This window comes from Hemiscyllium ocellatum, chromosome 26 (genome assembly GCF_020745735.1).
Source record: "Hemiscyllium ocellatum isolate sHemOce1 chromosome 26, sHemOce1.pat.X.cur, whole genome shotgun sequence".
In the NCBI taxonomy this organism is placed as follows: domain Eukaryota; kingdom Metazoa; phylum Chordata; class Chondrichthyes; order Orectolobiformes; family Hemiscylliidae; genus Hemiscyllium; species Hemiscyllium ocellatum.
In genome coordinates, this window is record NC_083426.1 from 4712302 (window position 1) to 4729668 (window position 17367).

Here is a 17367-nt window from a genome sequence, read left to right on the forward strand (position 1 = left end):
CTCCAAGCCGGAGCCGATCCAACTGTACCCGTCTAAACCTGTCGGTCAATTCCTAAGCATCTGTATCCCTCTACTCTCCATCTACTCATGCAGTTATCCAGACGCATCTTAACTGAATCTACCATGCCTGCCTCTACCACCTCTGCTGGCAAGACGTTCCAGACACCCACCCCCCTCTGTGTGAAGTACTTGCCGCATGTACCCCCCTTAAACTTTTCACCTCTCACCTCGAAAGTGTGACCTCTCATTATGGAATCCTTCACCCTGGGAAAAAGCTTGTCTCTATCCATCCTGTCTATACCCTTCATGATTTTGTAAACCTCAATCAGGTCCCCCCTCAATCTACTTTTTTCTAGTGAAAATAAACCTAACCTACTCAACCTCTCTTCATAGCTAGCACCTTCCATACCAGGCAACATCCTCGTAAACCTTCTCTGCACCCTCTCCAAAGTGTCCACATCCTTTTGGTAATGTGGCGACCAGAACTGTACACAGTATTCTAAATGCGGCCGAACCAATGTCTTGTACAATGTTAACATGACCTGCCAGCTCTTATACTCAATACCCCGTCCAATGAAGGCAAGCATACTATAAGCCTTCTTGACCACTCTATCCACCTGTGCAGCCACCTTCAGGGTACAATGGACCTGCACTCCCAGATCTCTCTGCTCATCAACTTTTCCCAAGGCTCTTCCATTTATTGTATAATTCGCTCTAGAATAGACTTGCCTAAATGCATCACCTTACATTTGTCTGGATTGGAAGACATCTGCCACTTTTCTGCCCAACTCTCCAGTCTATCTATATCCTCATTATTCTCTGACAGTCCCTTATGCTTTCTGATACTACACCAATATTTGTATTAACTGCAAACTTGCTGATCATACCAACAGTACTCTCTTCCAGATCATTTATGTATATCACAAACAACAGTGGCCCCAATACTGACCCCTGTGGAACACCCACTGGTCACCTTTCTCCATTTCGAGAAACTCCCTTCAACTACTACTCTGTCTCCTGTTGGTCAACCAGTTCTTTATCCACCTAGCTAGAACACCCTGCACACCATGTGACTTCACTTTCTCCATTAGTCTACAATGGGGAACCTTATCAAACACCTTACTAAAGTCCATGTATATGACACCAACAGCCCTTCATTCATCTATCAACTTGGTCACTTCCTCAAAGAACTCTATTAAGTTGGTATGGCAGAATCTCCCCCATACAACACCATGTTGCCTATCACTGGTTAGCAGATCTGCCATAACCTCATTGAAGGCTGAGTGGTCTCTGCCTGTAATTGTGTCTTACGTTCTTGTGCTCATTTGGAGATAGACTGTTCCAGTACAGGAGTTGTGCAGAGGAAATGAGGTGACCGCTTTGGAGAACACCTACATTCTTTTGTGGGTGGCACAGTGGTTAGCACTGCTGCCTTACTGCGCCAGAGACCTGGGTTCAATTCCCACCTCAGGCAACTGTGTGTGGAGTTTGCACATTCCCCCAGTGTCTGTGTGGGTTTCCTCCGGGTGCTCCAGTTTCTTCCCACAATCCAAAGATGTGCAGGTCGGGTGAATTTGCCATGGTAAATTGCCCGTAGTGTTGTTAGGTGAAGGGGTAAATGTAGGGGAATGGGTCTGGGTGGGTTGCTCTTCAGAGGGTCGATGTGGGCTTGTTGGACCGAAAAGGCCTGTTTCCACATTGTAGGGAATCTAATCTAATCAACACCCCACTCTGTTCCCTGGCCAACACCTCTGTCCCAGGGCCAGTGAAGTTCAGTCCAAACTGCAAGAACAAAACTGCACTTTTTGCTTGGAGACCCTGCAGCCCTCTGCACTCAATATAGAGTTCAATAATTTTAGGGCCTGAACTTGCCTATGTCCCAGCCCCTTAAAACATATGCTAAGTTTCCATTAACAGATATTCACCCTCCTAGCCAATTGTTATCAACTCCTTGGTCTGTCCATCTGGTCATGACTCTGGTTTGGCTCTAACCCTCTCTATCATTTACTCCTTAGCCCCTCCCTCAACCCTATCTTCTGCATATAAACTGACATTTTCCAAGCAACCATCTGTCCTGAGGAAGGGTCACTGGAATTTGATTTCTCTTTAAAGATGCTGCCAGACCTGCAGAGCTTTTCCAGCAACCTTTGTTTTTGTCCTCGATGCCTCACTTGGTCAAATATTGCCTTGATGTCAAGGACGGCCACTCATAGCTCACCTCCGAAATTCGATCGTGCAAATGGTGAGTAACTTCCAGAAGAGGGAGTCACAATTTTAGAGTCAAACAATTGAAAAGTGATTGCAGGAAGCTATTCTCGACAAAAATAGGTTGTGGAATCTGGAACGCTCCCCACCAAAAAAAAGAGTTTGAGGCTGAAGATCTATTGAAAATTTCACAACCAAAATTAATGGATATTTGGTAGGTTTCGCAAGCATCAGGTACAAAGTCAATGAAATGGAGTTTCAGCACAGACTAGTTGAGAGCCAACTGGCTGTTGAACTGGCTCAAACGTCTGAATAGATGTTTGTGAATGAATGGTCACGATTAGAGTGATGCTGGAAAAGCACAGCAGCTCAGGCAGCATCTGAGGAGCAGGAAAAAAATCAACATTTCGGGCAAAAGCCCTTCACCAGGAATGGAACGAAGCCTGCTCTTCGGGAATAAGAATCAAAATATCAGTGAGAACATGAACAGTGAATCAGCACAATGTCACAGCTAAGATGGTCAAAGCTAAATCAAAATAATTTTAAGATAGGAACGCTGTTGAAATTTCTATTTCCCCAGATGTGTAAATATATGAGGATTGCTACACTCCTTTCAAATGTGATTTTATTGATATACAGGATGTCTGTGGAATCAAATCTAATGTGAAAAGGCATCGACAGCAAATGCTTTTCACAGCTGATAAAAAGTGTGTTGCTGGAAGAAGCGCAGCAGGTCAGGCAGCATCCAAGGAGCAGGAGAATCAATGTTTCAGGCAGGAGCCTTCTTCAGGATTTGTCACAAACAAGCACTGCCCTCCCTGACCCTCCCAGCATTGATCTTTCTCATTAAATTAGAGTAACTGATGGTGGGCGGCACGGTGGCACAGTGGTTAGCACTGCTGCCTCACAGCGCCTGAGACCCAGGTTCAATTCCCGACTCAGGCGACTGACTGCGTGGAGTTTGCACATTCTCCCCGTGTCAGCGTGGGTTTCCTCCGGGTGCTCCGGTTTCCTCCCACAGTCCAGAGATGTGCGGGTCAGGTGAATTGGCCATGCTAAATTGCCCATAGTGTTAGGTAAGGGGTAAATGTAGGGGTATGGGTGGGTTTCGCTTCGGCGGGTCGGTGTGGACTTGTTGGGCCGAAGGGTCTGTTTCCACGCTGTAAATCTAATCTAATCTGTAATTTGTCAACCAAATGGAAAGCAAGAAGCGATGGAAACCGTGACTGATATTTGGCTCAAGGTTCAGACTTTGACGAGGACCTCTCAAAGCCAGGTAGTCAGTTTCACAAATCAGATTGATTGGTTTTCATTCAGAGGAACTGGGCAAGAATGGAAAATGAGAAACATACTGGACAAGGTGCCACGTGTGCCCTTCAAATGAGGACAATGAGAGTGGTCAAGGAAAAAAAATAATGTTGGGGAAAGGGACTCACCACCATCCATCACCCACCCTTCTCCATTTACAGGAAGTACATTCTAAAGGAACTGAAACACAACGTTGGAGGTGATGCCTTGTACCTGTTTGATAGCTTCCACGATAGTAACCGTTTTCCCAGTTCCTGGAGGACCAAACACAAGATATGGAGCTGGCCTGGAGATCCCGGATACAATGTAACGGACAGCATCAGCCTGTTCTGGATTATTCTCAAGGGACCGATCATAAAATCTTTGAAAGAAATTAATAACGGGAACAAAATAAACATGTACAACATGCAGATTTCTAAAGGAGCTAATTCAACCATAATCCCTTCACTCAACTATCTTCAGCTTTTAGCAAAACAGCAGAAAATGGGTCAGAGCAAAGTTGTTTCCTGGGAGGCAAATTCTCTCATGTGAGCAGGCCATTCAGCCCAACTAGTTATACTACAATTTCACCTTTAAAGGCTCTCCCATCTTAGGAGTGTATATTTGTTCTTTTGTCTCATGTGTTTATCTACAATCAGTAAAGCAGATATAATTATTGACTTTAGGATAGAATATAGAATGGAATCCTATTCTATATTGGAAACAGGCCACTCAGCCCAACAACCCCACCTCCAAATAGCACCCAATCTAGACCCATCTCCCTAACCTTTCCCTGTTACTCTACATTGCCATGGCTAATGCACCTAACTACACATCCCTGAACACTATGGATAATTTCCTAAGGCCAATCCACCGAAACTGCACAACTTTGGACTGTGGGAGGAAACCAGAGTTCCCAGTGGAAACCTACGCAGACACAGGGAGAATGTACAAACTCCACACAGACAGACAGTCACCGGAGGGCGGAATCAAAGTCAGATACCTAGAGCTATGAGGCAGCAGTGCTAACCATGGAGTCACTGTACCACCCTTAACCAGTCTCTGTAGAAACCAGTTCTTTAATCTCACCGCTGTTTGGGAAAAGACATTTCTCCTGAATCACAATTAATTTGTGACTCTTCAATTTCTAGTCTGCACTGGTGAGTGGGCATATTTCTTTCCAAACACCCAACCAACTTCTTTCATAATCTTAACGGCTTCTATGGAGGTTACCCTTCAGTCTTCTCTTCTCTGGAAGAGAAAGAGAAATTGGTTCCTGGTCTGTTCAGACAGACATTCTGGATTATCAGAACCTCTCACTTGAGGCGTTCGTTCTAAGTGGGCCGTAATGAACGAAGAGAAAGTTTGGGCTTGCTCTGCTGACTGCCATTTGGCGGCATGGTGGCTCAGTGGTTAGCACTCTGCCTCACAGCGCCAGGGACCTGGGTTCAAAACCTGCCTTGGGCAACTGTCGGTGTGGAGTTTGTACATTCTCCCAGTGTCTGTGTGGGTTTCCTCCGGGTGCTCCGGTTTCCTCCCACAATCAAAAAATGCGCAGGTCAGGTGAGTTGGCCATGCTAAATTGTCCTTGGTGTCGGGTGCATTAGTCAGGGGTAAACATGGGAATGGGTCTGGGTGGGTTACTCTTTGGAGGGTCAGTGTGGACTCATTGGGCCTGTTTCCATTCTGTAGGAAATCTAATCCCATCTACCTCCCATCCCTCCCCAGTCCCTGGCTCAGAGTCAGTGGCCCCGGTCTGGTCTACTCACGCCAAATTCCTGTCCAAAGGATGCATGCATTGTCCATCAGAATAAGTGGGAAACAGCACATCCTTCAGGCTGTCTTCCTTGTTGGCTAATTTTGCGGCACGGTGTTGCAGTTGCAATGGTAGCCGATTAAATGTAAAGGTGACATCAAATTTCATGTTGTTTATAAAAGCAGTCACAAGCCTGGAGAGATAGAAATGGGGCTGAAAATGTTAGGAGGAGGTACTTTCAGCTTTTACTATTTCTTCTGCACCCCTTTAAAATGGGAGAGGGTTGTCAAGTGAGAATTCATTCACAAAGCAAAACTCTTTACTTTTTAGATCCTCGCAGTTCGGCACTAAAAGGTGCTATTTAGTGCAGGAATAACATAGATGAACTAGGAGGGCTTAACATTCTATCCCTGCCGGAGTTCAATTACTTTAGAAAAATGACAGTCGCTTCACTCAGAAACATTAACTTGGCCAAATCTTTGCCCCTAATCCAGGGAAGATCACAATATCACAGGCTAAAGACACTGGCATTTATGAGAGGCCACAATAAGCAGACCCAGACATCGACTATCCAAATGGCTAGCCAGAGTGAAACGAACAGAAAGGCAGCAAGATCAATATTGTGAAACTGAAACAAAAGAATATGCACCAATGAGACAGACTTGCAGGATGTGGGGATTCATGGACCAAAGGAAGTGTTACATGACATGGAGGAGAAAATCTGCTCAGAAATATAGTTTGGATTGAGAAACAAGTATAACTAATTATGCACGGCACACAGACTTACTAAGCACATTTAAAAATAAAGCTTCATAAAAAACTAGTTAACCACTAAAAACACTATCACAATCTGCAGGAAAAGCCAAAATCACTCCACTTTGAAATTAGAATATAATTGGAAAGGGATAAGGATACTTCACACATATTATTCATTAAAAATAATGTTCAACTCAGGTACAATATATCAATATCAGTTTCAACCACTCAAAAAGGTATAGAAGAACACTGAATAACATTACATCTACGTGTGAAAATAAGACGTCAACAACGGGAGAGACACTGGAACATAAAACCTAAGCATTTAGCTGATAATAGATGACAAACATCCTTATCTTGTGATTACCATTGGATACCAGGATTAAATAACACTCAGACAGAGAAATAAAATACCTTTAAGAAACCTTCCACAAAAGGAGTTTTCTTCAATTCAAAGCTGAAGGAAGAAATGAAAGGAACATCCACACGACAGTATAAAACAGCCCACAACCTCACCAAGGAATCTTTAACTGGCTGATTAAGGAATAAATGTTAAATGATACCATATCACATGAAAAGTGACAGGAACCTAGTCACAGGGTTAACATCCACATTTTCAAAACAGTCGGGATATGAATAATATAAGACCAGCATTGAAATTTCAAAAGTATTAGGATTTAATACTTACCTAAAAATGATTTTCTCTAATCTCCTTGCTTGGGACTTAAAAATAAAACTTCATTTTAAATGTTGATAGACATCCTACTTTTGGATATTGTTTTACAATCTGGGATAGTTATAAACAGCATCAAACTAGATTTTTTTAAAAAAAAGAAATTCAAATACAGGCCAGCATTTGTAACCCATCCCTAATTGGGGAGAGGATAGTTGAGAATCGACCACATTGCTGTGATCTGGAGTCACAAGTGGGACAGCAGATGGTAGGACGGCAGATTTCCTTCCTTAATAATAAAAAAAGGACATTAGTGAACCAGCTGGGTTTTTCTGACAATTCACTAGAGTTTCATGGTCAGTATTAGACCCTTATTTCCAGGTTTTTACTCGAATTCAAACTTCACAATCTGCCCTGACAGGATTCAAACAGAGGTCCCCAGGATTTAGAAACAAATTCTGAAGACCATTCACTCAGTCTGTCACAGTCTCTCGCTGCAATGCTCCAGCAAAGCTCAGGGCAAGCCAGAAGAACAGCATCGCATTTTCTGCTTGGGAAGCTGGTCGCTTTCAAAATCAATAAAAGGTTTGAGCACCTTTCCTCATACTCCAGGACTTATCATCACACAGGCTACTCCCAAACACTACCTTTTGTCAGCCACTCATTCTCCCAGACCGACTTAACCATTTCTGTGTGTCCAACGGTATCTCTCTCCTTGGGGGTCTATCTTCACCTAGTGTTTACCCTTAATCCTGCTCTGAACCCATCGTCTGTATAAAACCCATCCTTTTCCTAGCAGTTCTGAAGAAGGATCACTGGACCCAAAACTTCAACTCTGATTTCGCTGTGCCTTCCAGTTTTGTGACTTCATTAGTGCAACAGATGGGAATCAGAAAGTCTCCTGATCAGACCTGGAGTTAAGCAGGCCTGCCCACACTCTCCTGCCTTGTTTGTGTGCTGTATCGAGTCTTTGCTGAGTCCATCAGGAAGGATGTGAGCCTGAGAGGGGAGACTATTCCAGGCAGTGAAGGCCTGCAGGTCAAAGCCTCCCTGGACATGGATGACGTTGCCATTTTCTGCTTGGACCCACCGTTAGTGCGCAGACTCACGAGCATCCGCAACAAACTTGAAATGGTCTCAGGAGCCAAGATAAAATCAGTGCAAGAGCGAGGCCATATTTCTTTGCAAATAGAGCTGATCAATCCTTCACTGTCAAGCCAGACTACCTGAAGGTACTATGAGTATCGTTCAGAGGGGCCAGGGCAAGCGCAAAAACATAGAAGGAGTAGATCACGAAGGTGAGGCAGAAACTGGGCTGTTAGAAGCACCGTTCTCTCTCTCTCTCATTCTGTCTCCACGGTGGGTAAAAACCTAATCATCAGGGTGTGAGGGGAGGTATTCTGTGTTGTTGTATGTGGCACAGACTTGGGCCATTCCCAAAACCTGCACCATGGCAGTCACCTGAGCCATCTTCCACTTCATCAGGTGGTCTAAGATGAACAGTTATCTGCAGGAACTGCATGTAAATAGCTCTGGAAAGGTTGGGGGTGGAAACATACCCAAGGCCGTCCTCATCCTGATGGCTACATTTGTGTGTGGCTGATTCACGCTGCGTGTAGACCCTCTGTGTGTAAAAACCAAGAACCACTACCTACTGAGGATTGAGCAAAAATCCCCACATTCTGAAATACCAGAGCAAAGCCCTGGACTTTTCAAACAGCGGTTAAAAGTAAAAGAGCAAGGCAGGCAGCTGGGCCAGGTTCTGGGAAAATGCCAGACACAAAGATAGCTGCTTGGAACCATTGTTCAACCCGAAAAACCAATTCACACCTCTACTCTAAAAGAGCAACCAACCAGGCCTAACACTATCCCAACCCAGACAGACTGGGGCCTCAGCAGATACCAGACAGACATTCAACTTTGATCAATATTCCAAGAGAGATACCAGACATTCCACTTAAATCTAAACATTCTCACCTACTCTGAACTATCAGGAACTCAATTGGGCCTCAAAAGGAATACCAGAAACACAATAGCAACACAGATTTGAGGGGAGATAAACAGGGCCCACAGTCTGAATAACTGCTAGCCCTGAACCGAGGTGGGGGATGGGACACACAGAATGCCTTCTCCAACATTGAGCTCCTACGGAAAGTTTCCCCGCAGGCTCTAGCCCCAACAAGCAGCTTTGGAACCAAGGACCAGAGAGAAGACAACCCAAGGGCATTGTCGCAACAAAAGACATCTGAGGGGGGAAGAGGGGGTGGGGGGAGGAAAGGAGTAAGGTGGAGTGGGGGGGGGCAGCCAATTAAGCCCCGGAGCTGCCTCACAGCACCAGGGTCCCAGGTTCGGTTCCATCCTCGGGTGACTGTGTGTGGAGTTTGCACATTCACCCCGTGTCTGTGTGGGTTTTCTCCGGGTGCTCCGGTTTCCTCCCACAATCCAAAAATGTACAGGCCAGGTGAATTGGCCATGCTAAACTGCCCATAGTCAGAGAGGGAGGGGTGTGTGGGTTACTCTTCAGAGGGTCGGTGTGGACTTGTTGGGACAAAGGGCCTGTTTCCACACTGTAAGGAATCTAATCTAACCAAACAAGAGATTCCAGACACAAGCCAACAGAACCGATGGCAAGAACCTTAGCAACTGGACGCACTTTAAAATGATGTTTACCCCAGTGGCGGGGTGAAACTCCAGAGACCCCAAAGGTTTCCAACCCAGCTAGCAGGGCGGGGAAGGTGGGTGGTGACAGTGCAGATGGGACCCCAACCGAAGGGGAGGAACCCTGAAGAAAGTCTCTGTAATTAAAACTGCTGTTCAGCTTTGAATCGTGTTTTAACCTCCGATTAATTTGATAGGGCAGTAATTAAATGCACTCTGTATAACTGGGTCATTTTCACTGCTTTGCTGCATTCGCCTTTTTTACTTTTGTATTATACTTACACCCTGAAACACCGGTCTACTGCTTTTATTTCATATTCCTCAAATAAGTCCAGTGTCAGAACCAGATGCTTCAAACCACCTAAAAGCCAACAAATTACCAATTGCACACCAGAAACGCTACAGGATCTACCCGTCCCCAGTTTTACATAGAACGGGATTGGCCTCATTACAGCAGAACACTCCCAAGTAGTTGAACTGCTCCACGTCTCCTGTCCTTCATAGAGGAATTTGAGAAGTGAAATACTTTTGGCCACGGGTCCATCAGGAAGTGGTCAGCATGTACAGTCCGAGACCCAGCGAGTAAAGGAGAGGGGTGGATCCTGTCCGATGGTTCGCCGGGCAGACTGTCAAAGTCATTCGAAAGTACACCTCATCACCAAAACTGTCCCACAAGCACCAAAGCATCGTTTGGCAGGTGGTGAGAAGGACAATGTGTATCAGATTGTTCAGGGATGCCTTTGCATGCTACCCTCGAACCATGGTGGGGAGTGTGGGCAGTTGTTGGGAGTCTGTCACACACCTCCTGCTGAAATGTGTGTCTTTGTAAAAGGAAGTCTGCAGAAAGACACAGGGGCTTGTTGACACTTGCCCTGAGCAGCTTAGTAATGCGGGGCTCTACCCTAGGGCCTGTTCCCCAGGGCACACACAGAGACAGAGACAAACACTGATTGCGCCTGAAGGACCATCAACTCCTTGAAAGAGGGTCTGCCCAAAAGTTGTTGGCTTTCCAGAGCAAGGAGTTGCCCTCAACCAAGTGTTGCAGAATGGCACATTCTAAGTCCAGGACTATGGGCTGAGGGACGCAGTAAAACTTGGGGCTGCTGCCCCGGCAGGGCGCAGTGGGGAGAGACCACCATCTAAAGTCTTTCAGTCAAAAGAATAAATCGGGGAAAAAAAGAGAGAACTGCAGATGCTGGAGACCAGAGTTGAAAAATGTGATGCTGGAAAAACACAGCAGGCCAGGCAGCATCCGTGGAGCAGGAGAATCGATGTTTTGGGCATGATTCCTGAAGAAGGGCTTATGCCCGAAACGTTGATTCTCCTGCTCCTCGGATGCTGCCTGGCCTGCTGTGTTTTTCCAGCAACACATTTCTCAAAAGAATAATAGGGGTCTACTCAGTTATTGGGCCTTCCCAGTGCCTCAAAAGTAAGTAATTAACGTCTTGTAGAAGTTAGAAATGCCTTGGATTTATCTGTTCCCCATATGGAAAAGCTGGACAGAATTGAACTGCTGTAGGGACTTAAGGTTTTTTTTAAAATAAAAAAAAAGTGTTAAGCCTCATTTCTCTCCACAGATGCTGCTAGACTTGCCAAGTTTTTCCAGCAATTTCTGTTTTTGGTTTCTGATTTCCAGCACCTGCAGTTCTTTGGTTTTTTTTGTTTTCCCCAGAGCATTACTGGAGTCTCTGGATTCGTAGTCTGGTGATGATACATACCGTGAGACCATCATTTCCTAGATCCAGGATGACATTTAAAAGAAAATGTAGTTTTTGGCATGTGCTTTTAAACTGCAATCAAAATACATTGCTTGTTAACTTCTGATAAAATTGGTAGGTTATCTTGTTTTTCAGTTACAACTGAAACTCCTATTCATAAGTGGAGAAGCATATATCCCCAGAGGGAGAAATCCCAGGAGCTTTCAATATTGAGGATCTTTTTAACACGGCTATGCCTTATTAAAATTATGCAGGTTACTTAGAAAAAAGTATCAGTGAGCAGTTTCTCCCTGTGGAATGGCTGTGTTGTTCCTACAAATGCACGAACAAACACGGTGGCACAGTGGTTAGCACTGATGCCTCACAGCGCCAGGGACCTGGGTTCAATTCCCGCCTCAGGTGACTGACTGTGTGGAGTTTGCACGTTCTCCCCGTGTCTGCGTGGGTTTCCTCCGGGTGCTCCGGTTTCCTCCCACAGTCCAAAGATGTGCGGGTCAGGTGAATTGGCCATGCTAAATTGCCCGTAGTGTTAGGTAAGGGGTATATGTAGGGGTATGGGTGGGTTGCGCTTCAGCGGGTCGGTGTGGACTTGTTGGGCCGAAGGGCCTGTTTCCACACTGTAAGTAATCTAATCTAAAACATTTATGGGATTGACTGGCTTGAACTCAGCAGATAGAAGTTACTCCCGATTTAAATAACAATTATAAATCATTTCAATAGGACAATCTGCACAAAAAGGAGCAAGTGAGGACTGCAGATGCTGGAGACCAGAGTTGAAAAATGTGGTGCTGGAAGAACACAGCAGGCCAGGCAGCATCCGAGGAGCAGGAGAATCGACGTTTTGGGCATAAGCCCTTCTTCAGGAATCATGGCCGAAATGTCGATTCTCCTGCGCCTCGGATACTGCCTGGCCTGCTGTGTTTTTCCAGCATCACATTTTTTCAATCGGCGGAAACGACCAGTCACAGAGTAAAGATATACAGAATGAAGGAAGACAGTAATAAACAAGTCACCAGTGTCAGAGCAACAAGGGGTAGGAATTGAAGCAAAAATATTTGGGGTGGCACGTTGGCTGAATGGTTAGCATTGTAGCCTCACAGCGCCAGGGTCCCAGGTTCGATTCCAGCCTCGGGTGACTGTATGGAATTTGCACATTCTCCCTATATCTGCATGGGTTTCCTTCAGCTGCTCCGGTTTCCTCCCACAGTCCTAAGATGTGCAAGTCAGGTGAATTGGCCATGCTAAATTGCCCATTGTGTTAGGTGCATTAGTTGGACAGGAAATGGATCTGGGTGGGTTACTCTTCGGAGGGTTGGTGTGGACTTGTTGGGCCAAAGGGCCTGTCTCCACACTGTAGGAAATCTAATCCAAACACTGAAAGATGCTGCTTATTTGAGAACATGATAGTATTAGAAACCACACAATTCTACAAAGTGAGGATGTGACACTTGTCTGAGAAAAGTAGTTCACACATTATTCAGATCATAAACAGGGCAAGAAATACACTCACACAATAAATCTGAAGGCGAAGATTTATACAAAAGCATCGAGTAACATCATCTAGCTCAGATCACACCAGAGGGGCTTTCCTGACAATGTGCAAGAAAATGATGTCTGAGGAAAGATGTTAGGCAAGTAAAGGTTATCATGCTAGCACCCAAAGGGGAAGCAGAGGTTTAACACCAAGGAAAAGCCAATCAGAATGAGACACAGAGAAAGAAGTTTATGTTCTATGCCCCAGAGTGAGATGATTTGGAGATGCTGGTGCTGGACTGGGGTGTACAAAGTTAAAAATAAATCATAACACCAGGTTATAGTCCAACAGGCTTAATTGGAACCACTCTAATGTGCTTCCAATTAAACCTGTTGGACTATAACCTGATGTTGTGAGATTTTTAACCAGAGTGAGATGGTTCTGCTTTTCGGAGGGTGCAGTTGTAGATGATCTCAGTCAACCATGAGGTGAAGGAAGCAGAGCGCAGAAGGTGGCATTCCTGTGAAAAGCACCCTCCAAATCAGATGGAAGATGTGGTGCAATTGTAGCCTCAATATTTTAATGAGATGGGCAAACGTTTTGAAGATTTTGAGAGGCATGCCACAGTTGATGCAGTAATGAAATGAGTGACCTATTTCAAGGATCAACACAACAAAAAAAGGATTACTTGAAAAAGAGAGAACTCCAAAATATGGGTTAAAAAAAAAGTTCTCTGCCTAATTGTGGGTCTACCTACAGCACATGATGTCTGCATGCAATCTATGCTAGAAGACAGGGTGGAGACAACAGAAAGAGACGATGATGGTTCTTGAGGTACCACCAAGATCATCATAGAATCATTTGCCCATTCACAATCAATGCTCCTCAGACAGCACCTTCCAAACCCACAACCACTTCTATCTAGAAGGACAAGGGCAGCAGATACATGGGAACTCCACCCCTGCAACTTCCCCTCCAAGCCACTCACCATCCTGACTTGGAAATATATCACCATTCCTTCACTGCCATTGAGTCAAAGTCCTGGAATTCTCTCCCTAATTGTGGGTCTACCTACAGCACATGGACTGCTGCAGATCAAAGAGACAACTCACCCCCAATTTCTCAAGGGACACCAAGGGATGGGCAGTAAATGCTGGCCCAGCCAATGACACCCACAGCCCACAAGAGAAAAAAAAAAGCATTGCTAGGAGGTAAACAAAGTGATGCAAAGGAATGTAGCCAAGACATAAAGGGCTCTAGATGTAGGTTAGCTCACTGAGCTGGATGAAACTTCATTTGGAGAGCTTACCTAGTATGGTGATGAAACGTCTGAAAAAATGAACCTTCCAGCTCAGTGAGCAAATCTACATCCAGAGCCTCAACCTGAGCTACGAATCTTCTCAAAACCCACTAACATAAAGGGTATGTGAACTTGGAATAGGACCCAGTGACTTCAAACAAGGCTGACTGTAACAACTTGGTTTCATTAGCTCTGAATATTTACAACAGTCAGGGGTGGGGTGGGGGGGATTAAAGGTAGTGTATAGATGTGCAGTTGCACAACAGTTATTTTACATCTTAAATTGTTACAAATCCCTTCTACTGCACTTTGTTCCATCTTTTACAAGAAGAAAAAAAGGATTTTATGGAGGATTCTCAGGTTTAAAACAAAAATTGGGAGAGGAATTAGAGAGAAAAAAAAAGTGAGACTGATGAGAAAGGAAGGAATGAAAGTGAGATGAGGAGGTGGTTTTCCAATGGGCAGGAACACTTACTGGTGCTGAGGAATGGATTGATTACACATGGGAATTTGACAAGTTTTTGAGGAACCAGTGAACAGGATTATTGAGCCGGGTAACTCAAATAGGATAACTAAATTGCTCCACATATATAAAAAAAAAGTGTTTAATAACATTAATTTCAGATACCAACATCGTGGGTTGGTTGGAACTGATCCCATTGAGTTTAAAATAAAATGGGTGTCCTTTGAGATTTCACAATGTTCTCCAGGAAAGTATTCCCCATGAAGTGTTTGGAATTCCCTGTCATTGAGACTGAAATCAGTGAGTGAGAAGAAACAAAGAGTCTATATTTGACCAAAGCCAGAGCTAGGAAAACAAGCGAACAACAACAATACATCTGGGAGGCAACGTCAGCATCAGCAAGACAGACTCCTGCACCACCATGAATGTTGCCAACTTTACCCAGGTAACACAACGGCTCCCCACTGAGAACAACGACTGCCCAATCACCAAGGTGGAGGGGCAATATTTTATCAAAAACATGGAGTTGTGAATATGTTTAACAAGGTCTACGTGCTGTTAAAAGGTATAGAAAGAGAAACAGTTAAGGCAGGGCTCTACATTTTAATGTCAAAGTTTGCTATATAGAGATTTTCAAACTGCGCTATTCAGAGAGATGTTCTTACACATCTCTGGAGAGGATGGAACCTTACACAGACCTCTTGGTGCAGTTCTGGTGTCCTTCCATCAGAGGGATGCCTATGCTACTCTTTGTAGAGAGCTAAGAACTAATTAGCCAGGAACCAGCTACATACAGGTGTTGAGAGGCTGCACTTGAGAGTTATGTGATGAACTATAATACATAACAATTCAGCTGCCTAAAACTGTTGCCATACTACGCAGCAATTGGTGAGTTTGAACCTCCTGAAGTGTACAGTGTGACCATTTCTAACACATAGTAACCAGAAAACATCATAACCCTACATTTGTGTAATTTGTTAAAAGTGGGAAATTATTCTCCATAACTACCCTTTTCACATTCCTAAAAAGACTTGCCCTCTGCTCACCACAATCTCCATTGCAGAGATATCAGCCCCAGCCTATTGCAAGATCTACAGATACTTTATCTGGCAATTGTAAACTGGAATATAGAGAGAGTTGGATTATTGGATCATCAAAAAAATCCAAAGAAAAAGTGGAACTGTGTGGTGTTCAGTCATTTGTTCCACAAGGGCATTGATACTTCTGACAGACAAACTTGCACCAGGTGTTTTTTTTGGTTAAAAACAAAGAAACTGCCCAGCAACAGCTTTCTGATTGGTTGTAAGTTATCGTTTGTCACAGATCTGAGATGGTCATGCACTTGGATCTCAAAGTCTGCAAGCAAAACCAATCTCAGTCTCTCTGAGAGAAAGAAAACAAAAATTTAAAAAAAACTGAAGTAACTTCAAATCAAGCAACAGACCTAGATCCAACTTCTCAGTCTAAATACATTTTAATAAATCTTTTATGCACTTTCTCCAGCATCTCTGTCTATCGCATAGAGACCAGAACTGTTTTCGATCTTCCAAATGTGGTCTAACCAAGGTTTAATATAAAGACAGACATAAAATTGAAAAGCAAAGTTATCTTTGCAAAATTTAACCACATTTTGTTTAGAAAAGCTTTTTTTAAATAAAATCTTACACCGAAGTCACTTTGATTTGTGCATCTACAATCCCTGTAACCCTCAAAACCACTTAGAAACTCATTTCCAAGTGTTTATGGCCTCTCCCTAAAACAAAGCATTTCTATACGTGAGAATGTATTTTCTTGTTTTCTGCAAGTTTATTAACATCTTGTATTTTGTCACATTTCCAATGTGCAAACAACACTCCCGAATTTGGTGACCAATCTGGCTACATGTGAGCTGGAGCACAAATTCCTAACTGGATTGAGGAACTGCCAACATCTCGAACTCTGAAAGGCCCACGTTGTGCAAAGTGTGAGGCTGCCCTATCCCGTCAGAGGTTGGGTTTACACAGATACTCATCCACCATGCTACCACGAAATGACCCAATTACTCACTTTTGAGAAAAGCCCAGTTTCACTTGCTCCAACTCCACAGCGTGAACATAGCCCTTGTAACAGGTTACCGGTTGCTTCACATCGTCACACTTGGATGCAAAGAGATGATCTCCTCGGAGCACAGATGGTCTGTTCTCAGCAACTCCAGGAACCTGACACAATCGGGAAAGAGGAACTGAAATCAGCTGGTGGTCACTTCAGTCAGAGTCCAGCAAATTGTAGATTCCATCAGTGGCTGAAATAAAACTACTCCGAACAAATTAAAACCTGCAGGCATCTTGCCAGGTGTAGCTCAGTTGCACAGTGACCGGTCTCAGCTGGAGTCACCTGACACTGGACTCAAAACATTGACTTTCCCTCTCTGCATAGATGCTGCCAGACCTGCTGAATTTTTCCAACAATTTGTCTTTTTATTTCAGAACTTCTAAGTCCAGAGATATGCAGGTTAGGGTGGATTGGCCAGTTTACATTACTCTATTGTGTTCAGGGGTTTGCAGGTTAGGGTGAATAGGCCATGCTAAATTGCCCCGTAGTGTTCAGGGGTTTGCAGGCTAGGTGGATTAGCCATGGGAAATGCAGGATTACAGGGACTGGGTAGTGGCGTGGGTCTGGCTTAGGATGCTCTTCAGTGGTTTGGCGTGGACCTGTTGGGCCGAATGGCCTGGTTCCACACTATAGGGATTCTTTCCTATTCAGCACCTGCAGTTCTTTGGTGTTTATTTTACCTGACATCGGTCCTTGCATAAACGCTGCTATTTCATAGAGGCCAAGGTTCAAGTTTGATAAACACAGAGGCCTGTGTTCCTGAGAAGACAGTGAGAGTCTATTGAAGTGTTTAGGATGATTGAACAGGAAAAAAAAAGGGACAGAAACTATCCCCTCCAGTGAGGAGGTGCAAAGGAAAGGGGCAGAACTTTGAAATGTGAACCAGGCCATTCGGGCAATGACAGGAAAGACTTCTTTCCATTGAGAGGGGAGATCTGCAACTAACTTTTTCCCCAAAAAATTGTTGACATGGCAAAAAGGTGTCA

General features: G+C 44.3%; 1 protein-coding gene across 3 annotated transcripts in view; it reads right to left on the reverse strand.

Annotated features, from left to right (window-relative positions):
- The window catches only part of LOC132828136 (putative helicase MOV-10), a 96420-nt gene that overhangs the window by 44578 nt on the left and 34475 nt on the right, over nucleotides 1–17367 (reverse strand). For all 3 annotated transcript variants that reach the window (XM_060845052.1, XM_060845054.1, XM_060845055.1), the window contains 3 exons: nucleotides 16337–16488; nucleotides 5262–5441; nucleotides 3727–3874 (listed from right to left, as the gene is read on the reverse strand). In XM_060845052.1, coding sequence (XP_060701035.1) covers nucleotides 3727–3874; nucleotides 5262–5441; nucleotides 16337–16488 — 480 coding nt within the window. The remainder of the gene's footprint in view (nucleotides 1–3726; nucleotides 3875–5261; nucleotides 5442–16336; nucleotides 16489–17367) is intronic.